The sequence below is a fragment of the Oreochromis aureus genome, linkage group 16 (genome assembly GCF_013358895.1).
Source record: "Oreochromis aureus strain Israel breed Guangdong linkage group 16, ZZ_aureus, whole genome shotgun sequence".
NCBI classification, from domain to species: Eukaryota; Metazoa; Chordata; class Actinopteri; order Cichliformes; family Cichlidae; genus Oreochromis; species Oreochromis aureus.
Genome location: NC_052957.1, coordinates 10,979,592 through 10,999,001, shown reverse-complemented (window position 1 = coordinate 10,999,001; position 19,410 = coordinate 10,979,592). Strand labels below are relative to the sequence as shown.

At 40.6% G+C, this 19,410-nt stretch overlaps 2 protein-coding genes and 1 pseudogene across 2 annotated transcripts; all 3 read right to left on the bottom strand.

Annotated features, from left to right (window-relative positions):
- Window positions 1-1,377: 1,377 nt before the first annotated feature.
- Window positions 1,378-2,304, bottom strand: LOC116327793 (olfactory receptor 4D1-like). The gene has a single exon (XM_031749455.2). The coding sequence runs from the start codon at window positions 2,302-2,304 to the stop codon at window positions 1,378-1,380; it is 927 nt and encodes a 308-aa protein (XP_031605315.1).
- Window positions 2,305-6,014: 3,710 nt separating this feature from the next.
- Window positions 6,015-6,941, bottom strand: LOC116327800 (putative gustatory receptor clone PTE01). Its single transcript, XM_039600344.1, has one exon. The coding sequence runs from the start codon at window positions 6,939-6,941 to the stop codon at window positions 6,015-6,017; it is 927 nt and encodes a 308-aa protein (XP_039456278.1).
- Window positions 6,942-9,763: 2,822 nt separating this feature from the next.
- Window positions 9,764-14,390, bottom strand: LOC120433666 (annotated as a pseudogene).
- Window positions 14,391-19,410: the final 5,020 nt, after the last annotated feature.

Genomic DNA, 19,410 nt, shown 5'->3' with positions numbered 1-19,410 from the left:
TTGTTGAAGCTACAGCTTCCATCTGTGGCTGTAAGGTTGTTGCTGGTTGGTGTCTGTTGTGCTATAAACAGGTCATCGTTTGTGTCAGCTCGACACAATCTCACATTTCCTAAAATGGCAAAGAAAGGAATTACCTTCATTATCCCCTACCAGTATAATTTCACTGATCAGGTAACACCACGAATAAAGCATATATGACAAGACATAGTTTTTGACATTTTTTTTCTTTGGGGGATTGTCAGGTTCTATTGTCCAGTTCACTACTTTCTGTGTAAGAGCCACTCGTAAAATTTGGAGATCAAGAAAAGTGTTGGCTGAACAGTCGGTCCACTGTTTGATGATGTGCTGTCTGCAGGTTGGTCAAATCCTCTTCGTATGGCCAGAATTGAGTGACACAGTGGAGCAGATTTGCCCACAAGTCAGTGGATCCATTCCACTGTATCACAGTGTCTGTTGCTATCTTGGTATCTTAATTTAAAGTAAGTGGCACCCGACCAGCACCATACTCTATGTGAGTAGAGAACTGTTTTCTTCTCCTGAGTCAACTTAAGTTTTGCAACAATTACACCCATTAGGCCCTATGTCCTATTCCATGGCCTCCCACACCTGAGTCTTTGCTTTAGCTGATTTTATAACTGCACTATGCTTGTCCTACCAAAACTAATCTAAACATATAGAGAAATTTAGTGTCTACTATCTCATTCAGGGATTACCATTACTACAGGCAGCAACCACTTTGGAACTGGAGTCTCATGCAGCTGCCACATTATAGCTGGTATGGAACTTGCACTAGGCAAAGAAATCCAGTTCTTTGATTTTCTTGTTACAAAATAACTGGGGTTCTGTTTGTGTGTGTGTTCATGCATGAGTTAGTCTATATTATGATTGTAGGCCTATGTGTTCCTGTGTTCTGTGTGGAACTTCATGAAAAGGGGTTGAATATCACATCTCTCTTCTTTGGCCTTTGGAGTAACATTACATCCAGTGAAAAGATCTTGTGTGCATTTGCTGTACATTGGTATAAGTTCATGAGCATGATCTGTCTGCATATATATTCCATCTCTCACTGTTCTGGGGTGACAATGTTAAGGACAGTGTAACAACTAAAAATTTTGTTTCCTGGTTAAGAGCAATACAATACTATAGAGGGTTACATTGTGACCTGAGCCTGGTAGTTTATTTAAAATAAATTCAAAAAAAGACACAATTTTGGATTGTTTAATAAATTGCTTAGTTTAGAATTACATGTTGCAAAGTAGCTTTTGGAATTTTTTTTTAAAGTATTGCATATTTTTTAAAATTCAAATATATCTGCTGAATGTTATTCTCCTACAGAGCAAAGATGCTGTAAAAGAGCCTCATTTTAAACAAAGATATTTATTTTCTCTCAAACAGAAACCTTTGATATGATTGCCTTATCTTTGGCAAATTAAATCCATACATAAATGGGGTGAGCATAGGTTGAAAAATGAGGACATACATAGGCAAAATTATACGAACTTCATCTGGTACCTGAGAAACTAAAAATCTGAAGTCAATAAAGTAACAAATGCACCCGACACACAGGTTTGACACAGAGACGATCTGAGGGGTGCAAGTAGTCACGGCTTTCTGTTTGTTTTCTTTTGATGTTTTTCGACAAACTCTCAAAATCTTCAGGTAAGAAACTAAAATGAGACTGAAGGGTATGAAAACACTCACAATGGCGAAGGATATGTCAGAAATAAAGCTTTGGATTGGAACAGAACATGAAAGTCTAATTATTAATTGGTGGTCACAATATGCGTTGTGAATTATATTTCCACAAAACTTCAAACTGAAGATGAATGAATATGAGAAAATAAAACTAAGAAATGAATACAGCCACACAAGCAGAATCATCAAAAACACTCTCTCTGTGTTCATAATCACATTATAGGTGAATGGATTACATATTGAGATATATCTGTCATAGGCCATGGCTGCTAAACTACAAAGCTCAACAGAAGCACTTGTGTACAAACAACACATCTGCAGAAAACACCACGACACAGTCACCTCATGACTGTCTGAAAACATCTGTGAGAGCAAAAGAGGATACAGTGATGTGCTGCCATTTATTTCACTCAAACATAAATTACAAAGTAGTATATACATTGGCTCATGTAGTCTTCTGTCCACACGTATGATCACAATAAGAACTGTGTTGGCCACACATATAGAGAAATACCAGACCAGTATTATAATAAAATAAAGGTGTTTTAACTCTCCCACATTTCCATAAGCAGCCAGCACAAATGATACAGTCTCACTTGAGTTTCCCATTTTCTCCATAATATGACAGAGTGAATAAGATAGTCAGTAATAATTATATGTTATATTCATTAGATATATAGAATAGAAATACCAGACATCAATATAGCTGAGCAACGTTTCTATGATACTGTTCAAATGCTGTTTTACACAGACACGTTACCTGATTAAGGCACGTTCCTTCTCAGCAGCTGTTGCACCTGTTGTACAATGTCCACATTAGCAATCAAAAACAAACAGCAAGTAGTTTTATACTTTAAAAGATTTAAGATTCAGTTACATAGATTCTTACATATTAGGAACACATAACATTAAACTCAGCTGCTTCCTTCCAGGTTGAACAAGACAAAAATAAGCTTCTGCTAATATTTATAGCTGCAACACAGAGGAGGGGGAGATCCAATTAACGGCATTCTTTTCTTTTGAAAGTTATTTCTCAATCTTTTGTTTTCAATAAGATACATTGTAAAATTATTACATCAAAGAAATGAAGATACCTTTTTCTTGTTCTTAGGGGAAATTTAAAATTTCACCATTAATTCTTTTTGAACAGTCCAACAGTCTAATTTTACAGGGAGTGCAGAATTATTAGGCAAGTTGTATTTTTGAGGAATAATTTTATTATTGAACAACAACCATGTTCTCAATGAACCCAAAAAACTCATTAATATCAAAGCTGAATGTTTTTGGAAGTAGTTTTTAGTTTGTTTTTAGGGGGATATCTGTGTGTGCAGGTGACTATTACTGTGCATAATTATTAGGCAATTTAACAAAAAACAAATATATACCCATTTCAATTATTTATTTTTACCAGTGAAACCAATATAACACCTCCACATTCACAAATATACATTTCTGACATTCAAAACAAAACAAAACAAATCAGCAACCAATATAGCCACCTTTCTTTGCAAGGACACTCAAAAGCCTGCCATCCATGGATTCTGTCAGTGTTTTGATCTGTTCACCATCAACATTGCGTGCAGCAGCAACCACAGCCTCCCAGACACTGTTCAGAGAGGTGTACTGTTTTCCCTCCTTGTAAATCTCACATTTGATGATGGACCACAGGTTCTCAATGGGGTTCAGATCAGGTGAACAAGGAGGCCATGTCATTAGTTTTTCTTCTTTTATACCCTTTCTTGCCAGCCACGCTGTGGAGTACTTGGACGCGTGTGATGGAGCATTGTCCTGCATGAAAATCATGTTTTTCTTGAAGGATGCAGACTTCTTCCTGTACCACTGCTTGAAGAAGGTGTCTTCCAGAAACTGGCAGTAGGACTGGGAGTTGAGCTTGACTCCATCCTCAACCCGAAAAGGCCCCACAAGCTCATCTTTGATGATACCAGCCCAAACCAGTACTCCACCTCCACCTTGCTGGCGTCTGAGTCGGACTGGAGCTCTCTGCCCTTTACCAATCCAGCCACGGGCCCATCCATCTGGCCCATCAAGACTCACTCTCATTTCATCAGTCCATAAAACCTTAGAAAAATCAGTCTTGAGATATTTCTTGGCCCAGTCTTGACGTTTCAGCTTGTGTGTCTTGTTCAGTGGTGGTCGTCTTTCAGCCTTTCTTACCTTGGCCATGTCTCTGAGTATCGCACACCTTGTGCTTTTGGGCACTCCAGTGATGTTGCAGCTCTGAAATATGGCCAAACTGGTGGCAAGTGGCATCTTGGCAGCTGCACGCTTGACTTTTCTCAGTTCATGGGCAGTTATTTTGCGCCTTGGTTTTTCTACACGCTTCTTGCGACCCTGTTGACTATTTTGAATGAAACGCTTGATTGTTCGATGATCATGCTTCAGAAGCTTTGCAATTTTAAGACTGCTGCATCCCTCTGCAAGATATCTCACTATTTTTGACTTTTCTGAGCCTGTCAAGTCCTTCTTTTGACCCATTTTGCCAAAGGAAAGGAAGTTGCCTAATAATTATGCACACCTGATATAGGGTGTTGATGTCATTAGACCACACCCCTTCTGATTACAGAGATGCACATCACCTAATATGCTTAATTGGTAGTAGGCTTTCGAGCCTATACAGCTTGGAGTAAGACAACATGCATGAAGAGGATGATGTGGACAAAATACTCATTTACCTAATAATTCTGCACTCCCTGTACGTTGTACTATGGCCCACTGAACTCAACTGTCAAATATACAAGCCAACAAAACCATATCATTTAAGTTGAGATCCTGACACCATCAAAGTCGAATTGAAGATCTCAAAGGTTGGGGCCTTTACTAGACACTTCCAGTGCACCCTCACTATACAGTACATCTGTGCCCCTCTGCATTCCAGTTGTCTTTAAAACATGTTTGAGTTTAATTTAGGTAAAAATGCTGGACAGTTCTGGAGCTATCAAATACACTTATTTTTGCCAACCCAGGTGTATAATTTTGCATGATTTTATTAGAAAAAGAAAATCCAGAGATTTGTACCTTCTCAAAGTAGAGTCATTCTTTGCCATAGTTGGGGAGAGCAAAACTGACAATCATCACAGTACACCTATGCTTACAGTGTATATTTCATCCAAGTTTCAATTTACTTTGTCATTTTTGATTAAGTTTTTGCTGTGTGTTTAAAAAACACGTTTTATGACATTGTCAAAAAATTATAATAAATGTAGAAATTGTAAATTGCTAAAGCGAGCCAAAATGTTGTCAACATGTAGTAGAAAAACACTTATCAAAAGATAACAGTAGTCCCCTCTGTTAATCACTGGGGGGACCCCTATAAGCACAACATCAAGAGAACAGTTTAACCTGCCCAGGATAGAGTTACCAGGGCCCCTCACTGGAACCTGGCCTGGGGAGGGTGCCTTAGCCTTAGCTCTGTCACCAGGTGTAGCCCGAAGAAGGACATGGGATCACCCTCCTGTAGGCCCACCACCACGATGCACCATAGGTATCAGTTGTTCTGCATGCCAGGTGGCAGCTAAGGATAGCTGGGTTTGTTCCCTGTGCCTTTGAACTGTCATTCAGGTTGGGGACAACCTGTTCCTTGACACAGAGTACCTGGCCTTCTTTGAGTCCCTGGGTGAAGTCCTTGAGTGCGCTTCACCTGGTAAATCTGTTGTCCAACTGGGAGATTTCAATGTTCATATCGGCAAAGACAGTGTGACTTTGGAAGGGTGTGACTGGGAGAAACAGCCTGCCCGACCTGAACCTGAACTGTGTTCTGCTCATGGACTTATGTGCAAACCACCATTTGTCCATAGGGTGTATGTGGCACCAGGACACCCTAGTATACTGTTGAGGAAGTGGGCCCGTGTAGTTAAAGGGGTATAAGTAGACAGTGCTCCTGATTTAGTGGTCCCCTCAAAATTTAGAGAGCTTGTGTTGAGCATGTCACATAGTGGCATTGCTGCCATGTTGTCCATTGCCAAAGAGCAAAGCTGAGAATAATTGCAAGCTGAATGTAATGTGCTACTTACTATATTGCAGCATTTCCCTTGTCCTCAATTAAAACTTAGTGATGAAATCTCTTACCACTTTCACATCACATCTGGTGTTCCAAAGGTAATGTACACTGACCAATGAAATAATTTCATGTCACAGATTTTTGCCAAGTTAGTAAAGCAGCCTGGGGCCGAACATCAGTTGTTAAGTGTGTGTGTGTGTGTGTGTGTGTGTGTGTGTGTGTGTGTGTGAAGACACTGAAATCAGTTGCTTTATGTTTTTGCACCAGACAACAGAGACTGTATTTTACTGAACAAAGACATTTATTTTCTCAGAAACAGAAAACTTTTACATGATTGCCGTATTTTTGGCAAATTAAATCCATACAGAAATGGGGTGAGCATTGGTTGACAAATGAGGAGATATATAGCCAAGATTGTACGGACTTCATCTGGTACCAGAGAAACTAAAAACCTGAAGTCAATAGAGTAACAAATACACCCGACAAACAGGTTTGACAGAGAGACGATCTGAGGGGTGCAAGTAGTCACAGCTTTCTGCTTGTTTTCTTTTGATGTTTTTCGACAAACTCTCAAAATTTTCACATAAGAGACTGAAATGAGACTGAAAGGTATGAAAAAACTCATTATTACAAAGAATATGATAGATACAGAGCCTTGGACTGAAGCTGAACATGAAAGTTTAATTATTAATTTGTGGTCACAATACACATTGTCAACAATATTTCCACAAAACTTCAAACTGAAGATGAATGAAAATGAGAGTATGAAAATCAGAAATGAAAAAACCCACACAAGCAGAATGATCTTAAGCACTCTCTCTGTGTTCATAATGACATTATAATGTAATGGATGACAGATTGAGACATATCTGTCATAGGCCATGGCTGCTAAACTCCAAAACTCAGCAGGTGCACCTGTGTACAAACAACACATCTGCAGAAAACACCACGGCAGGGTCACTTCATGGCTGTCTGAAAACATCTGTGAGAGCAAAAGAGGATACAACGATGTGCTGGCATTTATTTCATTCACGCATAAATTGCTGAGCAGTATATACATTGGCTCATGTAGCCTTCTGTCCACATGTATGACCACAATAAGAACTGTGTTGGCCACACATATAGAGAGGTACCAAAACAATATTATGATAAAATACAGGTATTTAAAAGCTCCAACATTTCCATAAGCAGACAGCACAAATGACACAATCTCACTTGAGTTTCCCATTTTCTGCTTAATTTCAGACAATGAACAAAATAAATAATAATGATATTAGTGGTTCTTTAAGATATAAATCCAAGTATAAGATCCCATTCCTTAAGCAAAGTCTCTATTATATTATTTAACTGCTATTTTACAAACAATTATGTCATTATGACATATTCGTTCTCAGCAGCACCTGTGACAAAATGTGCACATGAGAAGTGAAATGATAAGCAATAAACAGATTTATATAACGTTCAAGACTCAATCCGAGAAATTAATTTGAACTGAAGAACAAATGACATTATAAGATAACATTATACTCATTATACTCCCTCCCAGCTCAATGAGATAAAAGCCTCTGCGAACATTTATAGCACCAGGACAGAGGAGAAGAAATGGAGTGGGTGGGTCAAGGTTGGAGGCAATGGCAGACGTTCCTTTGTTCTTTCTTTGTCTGTTTCTGACATTTTTGTTTGTTTTCAGTATGCTGCGTTATAAAATTACAACATCAACAAATAGTTTTCATCAGTTAACATAGTTTTCCAGAACTGTAGAGGAAAATAACTTTTGTGTGGTTGTGAACGGAAAGTCAAATGTCTCTACATGTCTCTACCCCAAATGTTTGTTATGTGGTTCAAAATGGAATTTGAATCTACAGATACTTACTTCTGGAGTGGTAAAATATATCATATTCATCGTTTGTATAAAAATTAAAATCAATGTTTTTGAAGTTCAAACACATTGCAAAATGTAAAGAAAAAAGCAGAATATAATCATTTGCAAATCTCATGAACTCAAGTTACTTCATTACGTATTCAGGTTGTGTATCATGTTTTTTAAAAAGTTATTTAGTAACTAATTACCCTTGAAAATAAGTAATCAGTAAAGTAACGGGATTACTTTTTTGGAGAAGTAAACAGTAATTTTTCAAGTAACTTGACCGATACTGGTAGCATCCCTTTTTACTTTTAACAACAGTCTCTAAATGTCTGGAAGCTGATGAGACTAACTGCTGGATTTTTGGGAGAGGAATGTTGTCCCATCCTTGTCTGATTTAGGATTTTAGCTGCTCAACATCCCTGGCCTTCCCTGAAAATGACATCATCCTTATGGGACATTTCATTGTTCTAAAAGCTTTATCATTAATAATGTTAATGAAGCAATGTGTGGCGATGCATTAAAAACCAGTGCATGACATGTAGTGTCTGCGCTGCATTCACACTCTGTTCTCCCGTTGAGTTGCTGTTCAACAGGATGCCACTGAGTTGTTGGTCCTAATTAAAGGAAACTGGGAGGAAGATCCAACCCAGAGGAAGAACAAAATTCAATACATTCTGGACCTGAGAGCAAAGCTACACATGTTGGGTGGTTTATCATAAGAGAATTTGCTCCAGACCCAGAAACGTCAGCACTGCATGTTGTCACAATCTGAAATTTCAGATCGTGTGGAGAGAGGAAGAACCAAATGCAGATACTTCAATCATGGGCGAAGTGGAACAGAAGGTGAGCTGTTTATTACAGTCTGATAATCGACATACAAACCAAAAGGCAGGAACTAACTAAGACAAAACTGGGGAAAAACTGGGGGGACAAAACACACATCAGGAACCCCAGGGAATAAATCATGACAAAGGCAGCTGCACAAAATTGTGGATGCAAGGTAGTTTCTGCCTGTAGTGGTGGTAATCTCCAAATCAGATGGTGGACACTGAATTGAGTCTGTTAGACTCCTGAGGCAGCTGACAGTTTCTGGCAGGGGGAATACGCTACACCCAGTGCTCTCACTCTATTGGGGTGAATTTGCCCTCAAGCCAGAGATCCATCCCAAAGTATCACAGATTCTTTTGCTATCTTGGTATCTTAAATTAAAGTAAGTGGCACCTTTTGTGAGTAGAGGACTGCATTTTTCTCCTGAGTAAATGGAAGATTTGCAGTAATTGTACCTAGTTAGATGGAATATTTTGTTCCATGGCCTCACTAAACTTCTTCCACACTAGATTTTTTTGCCTTGCCTGATGTTATAACTGGACTATGCTTGCCCTACCAGAACTAAGCTGAACATATTGTGAAATTTAGTGCCCACCATCTCATTCGGGGATTACCACCACTACATGCAGCAACCCCTTTGAAACTACAGCTTCATGCAGTTGCCTCGTTATATCAGGTGTCCAATTTGGTCCATTTGGCTCAATATCCTCACCCTCTCTTGGAATAATCTCAAACTTCCTCTATTGTACCTTCTGTCAGTGGTGGTCCTCAGGTGCTAAGGCCTGTCAATTAACGGTTCTCCTTCAAGTTTTTTTCTAGAACGGGCACTAGGCAAAGTAAAACGGTTCTGTTTGTGGTGTGTATTCATGCATGAGTTAGTCTGTATTTGTGATTGTAGCCTATGTTTTTCTCTGTCCTGTTAGGAACTTCATGAAAAAGAGTTCAATATCACATCTCTGTTGTTTGGCCTTGGGAGTACCATCCAGTGCGCGTATTTGCTGAATTAAGTTGCTTGGAGCAGAGGAACACTTCAACATATAAAACAATAATTTTTAAGGACAGTGTAACAACCAACAAGTTGGTGTCCTTTGTTAAGACCAATACAATACAGTTGAGTTTTACACTGTGAGATGAGCCTGGTAGTTTATTTTAAATACATTTTGATTAAGACAATTTTGATGTGTTGAAAAAATTGCTTTGTTTAGAGTTCATAGAGGATTAGATGTTGAAAAGTTGCCTTATCAAAAGTATTAAAAAAAAGAAAAAAGAATGGCATGAGTCTTTTGTGAATTCAAACATATCTCTGAAGTGTAATATGAATGCTGAATGTTATTCTCCTACAGAGCAAAGATGCGCTAAGACAGCCTCATTTTGAACAAGGATATTTGTTTTCTCTTAAACAGTAACCTTTGATGTGATTGCCTTATCTTTGGTAAATTAAATCCATATATAAATGGGGTGAGCATAGGTTGACAAATGAGGAGATATATAGGCAAAATTATAGGAACTTCATCTGGTACGTGAGAAACTACTAACCTGAAGCCTTTGTCAAACCTGACAAAAAGGTTTGACAGAGAGATGATCTGAGGGGTGCAAGTAGTCACAGCTTTCTGCTTGTTTTCTTTTGATGTTTTTCGACAAACTCTCAAATTCTTAATGTAAGAAACTGAAATGAGATTGAATGGTATGAAAATACTCATTATTACAAAGAATATGATAGATAGGGAGCCTTAGATCGGAACTGAACATGAATATCTAATTGTTAATTGGTGGTTACAATTAGAGATGGACCGATCCGATATTACGTATCGGTATCGGTCCGATACTGACCTAAATTACTGGATCGGATATCGGCGAAAAATAAAAAATGTAATCCGATCCATTAAATATCAAAAAAGCACCTCACAAAACTTGCAACACAGCGTAACTCGGCTCATAACCGTAGCACGTTGCAGCAGTATGCGTCATGTGATAGAGCGGCTGTGTGTATTTGTAGCCTCACTACCAAACCAGCATTTCATCTCCGAGGAAGTTATCCCAGAGAGAAGTAAAGCAAGTGTGTAAGTTCATCTCTGAATGTTTGTAAAGCGTTCCCATGTTAAGCTTAGCAACCGATATATGGAGCGACTGCCTCTCTCTCTCCCTCTCCTGCCGCTACTTCAATCGTGAAACTGCTTAATGATCAGCTGATCGGCTTTTCTGTCGCGAGTCCGTCTCTCTTCTTTATTTTTGGTCCACTTTGCACCAGAAAGAGGAAACCAGCGGCTGAACAACAGCAGCATGTTTAAGCTTGATAAGCTGTTGTTAGAATGTATTTAATATTACTTTCTACACCAGGATCCTTTTCTACGTAGCTGAAGGCTGGTAACTGTGCAGGGGCGGATCTAGCAAAGTTTAGCCAGGGGGGCCGATAGGGCATGAACAGGGAAAAGGGGGCACAAAGACATACTTTTCTTTCTTATTCTCATTTAAAATATCTAGCTTTTAATAAATAATTATCTGAATCTTAGACCCAAAGTTTTAATCTGATGTAAAATGTATAGAAGTCCATTACTATATATAGTAACTCTTAAGTCTATATACCCTAGTAAGCTATAGTACTTTTTCCTTTGGGAAGGTACCGTCTGTGAATTCTGCAATTCTGTTGAAGAAAGATGTTGAATCTATTTAATTATTCTTGAAAAAATAATTTCTTTCTGTGCATTTTTTTTCACCCTGCATCAAATTAAAGTTGATTACATTGATTAAGCATCATGAGGTGGAGGGTGGGGGGTGGTTCCCTATTTTTTTTTTTTTTTGCTGGGAGTTTGCAACCCTATTAGTTAGGTTGCTTAATATTTCTGCTAAGTACTCTTTAAAATACCAGAATAGGGAGGATGGAGTAGGTTTAAGTTTATTAGATTGATCAGTGTTGCTGAACTATGAAATATTTTTGGTGCAGTGTATTTTTTACACACAGGTATAACAGAATAGCTTTAGTGTTGTTGTTTATTTAAACTTGAGTATGAACTTATACAAAATGCAGCAAGATATTAAAAAAACAGTTTTATTGATTAAAAAACACACAATATCGGATTCATATCGGTATCGGCAGATATCCAAATTTATGATATCGGTATCGGACATAAAAAAGTGGTATCGTGCCATCTCTAGTTACAATATACATTATCAATAATATTTCCACAAAACCTTAAACCAAAGATGAACGAAAATGAGAGTAAAAAACTAATGAATGAAAAAATTCACACAAGCAGAATCAACATACCCACTCTCTCTGTGTTCATAATGACATTATAGCTGACTGGATGACAGATTGAGATATATCTGTCATAGGCCATGGCTGCTAAACTGCAAAATTCGGCAGATACACTTGTGTACAAACTGCCGATAACACCACGGCACAGCCACTTCATGGCTATCTGAAAACATCTGTGAGAGCAAAAGAGGATACAGTGATGTGCTGCCATTTATTTCAGTCACACATAAATTACAAAGCAGTATATACATTGGCTCATGCAGTCTTCTGTCCACACGTATGATCACAATAAGAACTGTGTTGGCCACACATATCAAGAGGTACCAGAGCAATATTATTACAAAATACATGTATTTTAAAGCTCCAACATTTTCCAAGCAGCCAGCACAAATGAAAAAATCTAACTTGATTTTCCCATTTTCTGCTTAATATCATACAGTGAATGAGATGGATCAGTAATACACACACACACACACACACACACATATATATATAAAACACCCAGCACGCGCCTGCGGGCGGTTTGTCCTTCAAGCTCGGGTCCTCTACCAGAGGCCTGGGAGCTTGAGGGTCCTGCGCAGTATCTTAGCTGTTCCCAGGACTGCGCTCTTCTGGACAGAGATGTCCGATGTTGTTCCCGGGATCTGCTGGAGCCACTCACCTAGCTTGGGAGTCACTGCACCTAGTGCTCCGATTACCACGGGGACCACCGTTACCTTCACCCTCCACATCCTCTCGAGCTCTTCTCTGAGCCCTTGGTATTTCCCCAGCTTCTCGTGTTCCTTCTTCCTGATGTTGCTGTCATTCGGAACCGCTACATCGATCACTACGGCCGTCTTCTTCTGTTTGTCTACCACCACTATGTCCGGTTGGTTAGCCACCACCATTTTGTCCGTCTGTATCTGGAAGTCCCACAGGATCTTAGCTCGGTCATTCTCCACCACCCTTGGGGGCATCTCCCATTTTGACCTTGGGACTTCCAGGTTATACTCGGCACAGATGTTCCTGTACACTATGCCGGCCACTTGGTTATGACGTTCCATGTATGCCTTGCCTGCTAGCATCTTGCACCCTGCTGTTATGTGCTGGATTGTCTCAGGGGCATCTTTACACAGCCTGCACCTGGGGTCTTGCCTGGTGTGATAGACCCCAGCCTCTATGGATCTTGTACTCAGAGCTTGTTCTTGTGCTGCCATGATTAGTGCCTCTGTGCTGTCATTCAGTCCAGCTTTGTCCAGCCACTGGTAGGATTTCTGGATATCAGCCACCTCCTCTATCTGCCGGTGGTACATACCGTGCAGGGGCCTGTCCTTCCATGATGGTTCCTCGTCTCCCTCCTCTTTCTTGGGTTTCTGCTGCCTGAGGTATTCACTGAGCACTTGGTCAGTTGGGGCCATCTTCCCAATGTATTCTTGGATGTTTCTTGTCTCATCCTGGACTGTGGTGCTGACACTCACCAGTCCCCGGCCCCCTTCCTTCCGCTTAGCGTACAGCCTCAGGGTGCTGGACTTGGGGTGAAACCCTCCATGCATGGTAAGGAGCTTTCTTGTCTTTATGTCAGTGGCTTCTAGCTCCTCCTTTGGCCAGCCTATTACCCCAGCAGGGTACCTGATCACGGGCAGGGCGTAGGTGTTGATGGCCCGGATCTTGTTCTTACCCTTCAGCTGACTCCTCAGGACTTGCCTGACCCTCTGCAGGTATTTGGTGGTTGCAGCCTTTCTAGCAGCCTCTTCACGATTCCCATTCGCCTGCGGGATCCCCAGGTACTTGTAACTGTCCTCTATGTCTTCTGGTAGTTCAATCCCCTCAGTTCTGACTACCTTCCCTCTCTTTGTTACCATCCGACTACACTTCTCCAGTCCGAACGACATTCCAATGTCATTGCTGTATAGCCTGGTAGTGTGGATCAGTGAATCAATGTCTCGTTCACTCTTGGCATACAGCTTGATGTCATCCATGTACAGGAGGTGGCTGACAACTGCTCCGTTCCGTAGTCGGTATCCGTAGCCAGTCTTGTTAATGATCTCACTGAGGGGGTTCAGGCCTATGCAGAACAGCAGTGGGGACAGAGCATCTCCTTGGTAGATCCCGCACTTGATGGTGACTTGTGCTATGGGGTTGGAGTTGGCCTCTAGTGTTGTGCGCCACATCCCCACTGAGTTCCTGATGAAGGCTCTTAGGGTGCTGTTGATCTTGTACAATTCTAGGCATTCCAGTATCCAGCTGTGGGGCATTGAGTCATAGGCCTTCTTGTAATCAATCCAGGCAGTGCACAGGTTGGTCAGTCTGGTCTTGCAGTCTCGGCTGACTGTTCTGTCTACCAGTGTTTTGCGCCTCTGGTATTCTTGCCAATCCCTTTCTGTGCCCCACTCATGTATTGACCCATGTGCCTGTTCATCTTAGCCGATATGATGCCTGACAGGAGCTTCCATGTAGTACTGAGGCAGGTAATTGGTCGGTAGTTGGATGGGACCGGTCCCTTCTTGGGGTCCTTGGGGATCAGTCTGCCTGAGCCAAACCAATGTGCTACTCAGCTCCAGTCAGAGTCAAACCTGCCAGAGGTCCCCGCACCTGCTGGTTCTGCCTTGTCCCGGCCAGAGGCCTGCGCACCTGCTGGTTCTGTTTTGTCTCCGCCAGAGGCCCGCGCACCTGCTGGTACTGTTCTGTCCCTGCCAGGGGTCCCCTAAACCTGCTGGTTCTGTTTTGTGTCTGCCAGAGGCCTCCATGGCTGCTGGCCCTGTGTCTGCCTTCGCTGGAGGGTCCATGGGGCTCGTTCAGCAGCCTGCTTCTGCTGGAGGGTCCGAGGAGCCCGTCCAGCCATCACCGTTGCCTGCAGTGCCACCAACTGCTCCATCACCTACGGTTTCCTCATCGTCACCTGCAGTTCTTCCGCCAACTGCTACAACACCCTTGCCTTCAGTGCCAACGCCTGCTCCATCGCCTGCAGCTTTCACACCATCACCTGCAGTGTCACCATCCACAGCTGCCACTCCGCCGTCTGGTTCCGTAGCTGCCACGCCGCTGTCTGGTCCAGCACCATCCTCGCCTGGTCCAGCCTCCGCCTCGCCTGGTCCAGCCTCTGCCACCTCTACACCGCTATCCGATCCAGCTTGGCCTGAACCACCAATGACTACTTTTGATTTTCCCTCTACATTTCACCTTTAAAAACTATTTACTTTGCCTAGTTTGGTATCATTCTTTTCAGCACAACCTCACGTGTCTGAATTTACATTTATGTTTTCAGTTTGACATACTGTATTAGCACAACTGATCTAAAATCAGAGAAAAACATAAACTCAGAATAGAAAAAGTTATACTTTTTACTCTAACAACTACAAACATGTTTAATGAATCATATTTCATAACTTTAAATGTAAATATAAACTGTAAATTTTAAAATCCTATGCACAATTTTTGCAAACAAAGTTATTTGCAGCCATTTACCTTTTACCTTTTTAAAAAAAAAAAAATCATTTCAAACTATTTACATAACAATCAGGTGTTCTTCGTTAAATAAGATGCCACACAATATACTATAAAGGAGAACATCCCAAGCCTGATACCTGCAGGTCTCTTGTTAGTAAAGGTAACAGCGTTGTAACGATAGAAATAGTAATTAGTTAGATTACTCATTACTGAAGTAACGAGTAATATTAATGGATTGCATTTATAAAGCACTTTTCTAGGCACCCAAAGCGCTTTACAATTCCACTATTCATTCACTCTCACACACTGGTGCAGGCAAACCATAGTTGTAGCCACAGCTGCCCTGGGGCAGACTGACAGAAGCGAGGCTGCCATTTCGCGCCATCAGCCCCTCTGGCTAATACCAGTAGGCGGTAGGGTAAAGTGTCTTGCCCAAGGGCACAACGACCAGGACAGAGAGAGCTGGGGATCAAACCGGCAACCTTCCGGTTACAGATGAGCTTCCCAACCCCCTGAACCACGGTCACCCCAGTAATGTAATTGTTACATGGGGTGGTGGTTGCCATCTTCAATATAAGGTACCAGAGGGATGGTTCAACTATAAGGGTATTACACTCCTCAGCCTCCCCGGAAAAGTCTACCACAGAGTGCTGGCAAAGAGATTCTGTACAGGAGGAACAATGCAGTTTCCTCCTGATCATGGAACACTGGACCAACTTTTTACTTCTCAACCCTATCTAGGGAAGAATGTTTCAAATGAACTCAGTATTTCATGCTGCACCTGTTTGATAACTAGATGGCCATTTGAATCAAGTCTGTTTTAAACGAGGAGAACACCTAAAACAATTTAAAATACAATATAATAAACAAAATTGTGGAATCATCTCAGGAGTTCAGAGGAAATTAGAGGTTGCAAGTTTCATGTCCAATCTGAAATGTTGCATGTTTAATCCCCTGAGTATTAATAACAATGATAATATCAAGAATAAATGACCACATTTATGTACATTTTTGTCTGTCAGAGCCCTGACTTCAGTTAAAGATGTAAACTAAAGTAAATGTCATGCATGACTGATTTGTGTGTATATGTTGAAATAAAACAAACAACTTTTCTGGAGACCTTTCTTTCACAACAACTCCATGCACATGTGATTAGCATGTTATTTCTAACAGAAGATAAAAATATACTAAAAGATTATCAAGTAAACATGATGATTAAGCCTCAGGGTCATTAGTCCAGGGCACTCCTTTATCCCCAGGACATTAATTGTGTGTGTGATGCTCAGGGAGCAGCAGTCTCCAGGCTGATGTAACTGTGGGCTAAACTCTCTGCTCGAAGTCCACTAACATCAGGCACTAAGGAACAAAGAAAAATATTTTCTGTGGGAATTTGTTATTTTTAAATATATTTGTATTCAAATAAACCTCAGGTTGATGTGTACAACACTCATCTTTACTTAAAATAACAGTCAAAACTAATGTATAATAGAGCTTATTTCATAAATGAAATTATTCCCACCTTGTAAACAGCCAGTAACATTGAAATAGACAAATATTTGTCACTGACTAATTAGAAAACCTTAAGATGCTTACATGTGAGGACCCAAGTGAGAGATAATAGTCTATAATGGAGAAATATCTCCTTACCGGAGATATTTAATGAAAAAAGTTCCCCAATCTTATGTAACTTTTACAGAATAAAGTACACCAAAAAGCAAAGAAATGACTGATAATTGATTGATAAAACAACTACAAAACTAAAGAGCATCATAAAATATAGTTATTATAAGGGTTTTTTGAGTTAATGCAAAATCAACACAAAAAAAGTTCTGACTAGGTGGGTAACCTCTAGTTGTCTACTTGCCACCATCCCAGTCACACAGAATGGACTCAGACTGCACACACAGTCCCATTGTTAAAGAATCATGCACTCAAATGCATAACCTGCTCTTTAGCCCTGAATACAACATAATAAATTAATCTTCTAAATATTAGTTTTAATTTTAAATGAGGTTTTGTGTTTTACTGTTATTAGGGCGACTGTGGTTCAGCGGGTTGAGAAGCTCATCTTGTAACCGGAAGGTTGCCGGTTCAATCCCCAGCTCTGTCTGTCCTGGTCGTTGTGCCCTTGGGCAAGACACTTCACCTACCGCCTACTGGTGATGGCCAGAGGGGCCAATGCCGCGATATGGCAGCCTCACTTCTGTCAGTCTGCAACAGGGCAGCTGTGGCTGCAACTGTACCTTGCCTCCACCAGTGTGTGAATGAATAGTGGAATTGTAAAGTGCTTTGAGTGTCTTGAAAAGCACTATATAAATGCAATCCATTATTATTATATGAGAGAGAGGCCAGCATAGAGTGAAACATCAAATGGGCAACTTTAGCACTACACTTTAGTTTTACCAGCTGTCTTTTTGGAACCACAGACATGGAGAGAGAAGGAGTGGTGGAGAGAGTCAGCTGCTTCAGATTCCTAGGCATCAACATAAGCGAGGTGTTATCACAAAAGCAAGATGTTTTCTACGGCGCCTGAGAAGACTCAGAATGAACTCCAGAATACTCAAACGTCTACTGTTGCACCATTGAAAGTATTCTGAAAGTATTCTGTATCACCACCTGGTATGGCAGCTGTAACGCTCTGGACCGCAAAGCTCTGCAGAGGGTGGTGAGATCAGCTCAGTGGATCGCCAGGACTGAACGACCAGCCATGCAGGATCTCTATAGACAGCAATGCATGAGGAAGATGCAGCAGATTCTCTCTGATCCCAGCCACCCCAGCCCCAGACTTTTCACACTCCTGCCATCCGGCAGTCAGTTCAGGAGCATTCAGACACACACTAGCAGACATAGAGACAGTTTCTACACACAAGCCATCAGGCTTGCTGACATTCTGCACACACCATTACACACTCACTACAACTGCTGGACTCTACACACTGTCACTTCAAACCACTTAAATCCTCACTGCACAGTTTTACACAAACTGTAAATACTAAATTATTTGTTTTAAATTCTCTTAACATTTTAACACTTATAATAGTATTAAAAATGCAATAAAATAATAAAAGTATTATTATTATTGTTAGGGCTGGGCTATATCGTACTGTTCACGGTAATACCGGTGTAATGTTGGGATACGATAGGAAAACGAAATATCGCGATAGAATATGGGTAAAACGCGCATGCGCAGTGCCTTTGTTTACATACGAACATGGCGGCGATGCAGAATGAGAAGAGCGAAAGGGGATCATTAAATGAAATGGATGAACCAGAATTGGTTTGTAAAAATGCTGCAACTTCAGTGGTGTGGAACTGGTTTGGCTTTCGTCCGTCAGATACACAAAACACTATTTTTGGTAGAGCATGCCAGCGGGCCGTCGTTATTACCGGGTTTTTTGGAAAATACGGCACACTTAAAATCAATCCTTTGATGTTTCTGAAAATCGACAGTGCCCCTTATAATCCCGTGCGCCTTATGCATGAATTCTGGTTGTGTTTACTAACCTCGAAACGATTTTATGTGGTAGACGGTGCTCGAAAATCTGTCAAATGTTTCAGTACGACTTTGCTAAGCTACGAACCCGCACCGCTTGATGGATTGTCGGAGCATTACGGCTATCGTGAGGCAGGAGCCTCATGGGATGATACGTACTGTGCTTCAACATAATATTACCGTATTGTGTGTATATAACCTCTTTTTAAGTTTTGTGGATATTATACACAGTTATGCTGAGGATATGTCGGCCAATTTCCACTGGAAATGCCTTTTGGTTAAACTGTCAGCAAGGAATTTGCATTTGCACTGTTAATTTTTTATATAACTTTAATGCACTTAAAAAAGCTGCTTGTTTAAGTGAAAATACATTGATGGGGTTTTTTTTTTGCACTAATAAAGTTGAGAAGTTGTAAAGTATTTTGTCTAGTGTCAGTTATATCGTCAGTTATATCGTTATCGCAGATTTTCAAATGTATATCGTGAGAAATATTTTTGGTCATATCGCCCTGCTCTAATTATTATTATTATTATTATTATTATTATTATTATTATTATTATTATTATTATTGTTGTTGTTGTTGTTGTTGTTGTTGTTGTTGTTTTTAAATATACCTGTAAACTATATGTGGTTGGGGAACACAAGTCTAAGAACTTCATTACGGGTAAATGTTGCTACAATATTTTCTGTATATGACAATAAACCTGACCTTGACCTTGACATCACCTCGGGCCATTTAAAAGAATACAGGTTTAAGGCACTTCGCTTTCAGACCCAGAAGCTGTCCAGCTTTTACATGAAGTCTGTGGGGCAGCAGTGGGGAGGT

Excerpts from the sequence above, each read along its gene's own strand:
- LOC116327793 (XM_031749455.2), bottom strand. The coding sequence starts at position 2,304 with ATGGGAAACTCAAGTGAGACTGTATCATTTGTGCTGGCTGCTTATGGA.
- LOC116327800 (XM_039600344.1), bottom strand. The coding sequence starts at position 6,941 with ATGGGAAACTCAAGTGAGATTGTGTCATTTGTGCTGTCTGCTTATGGA.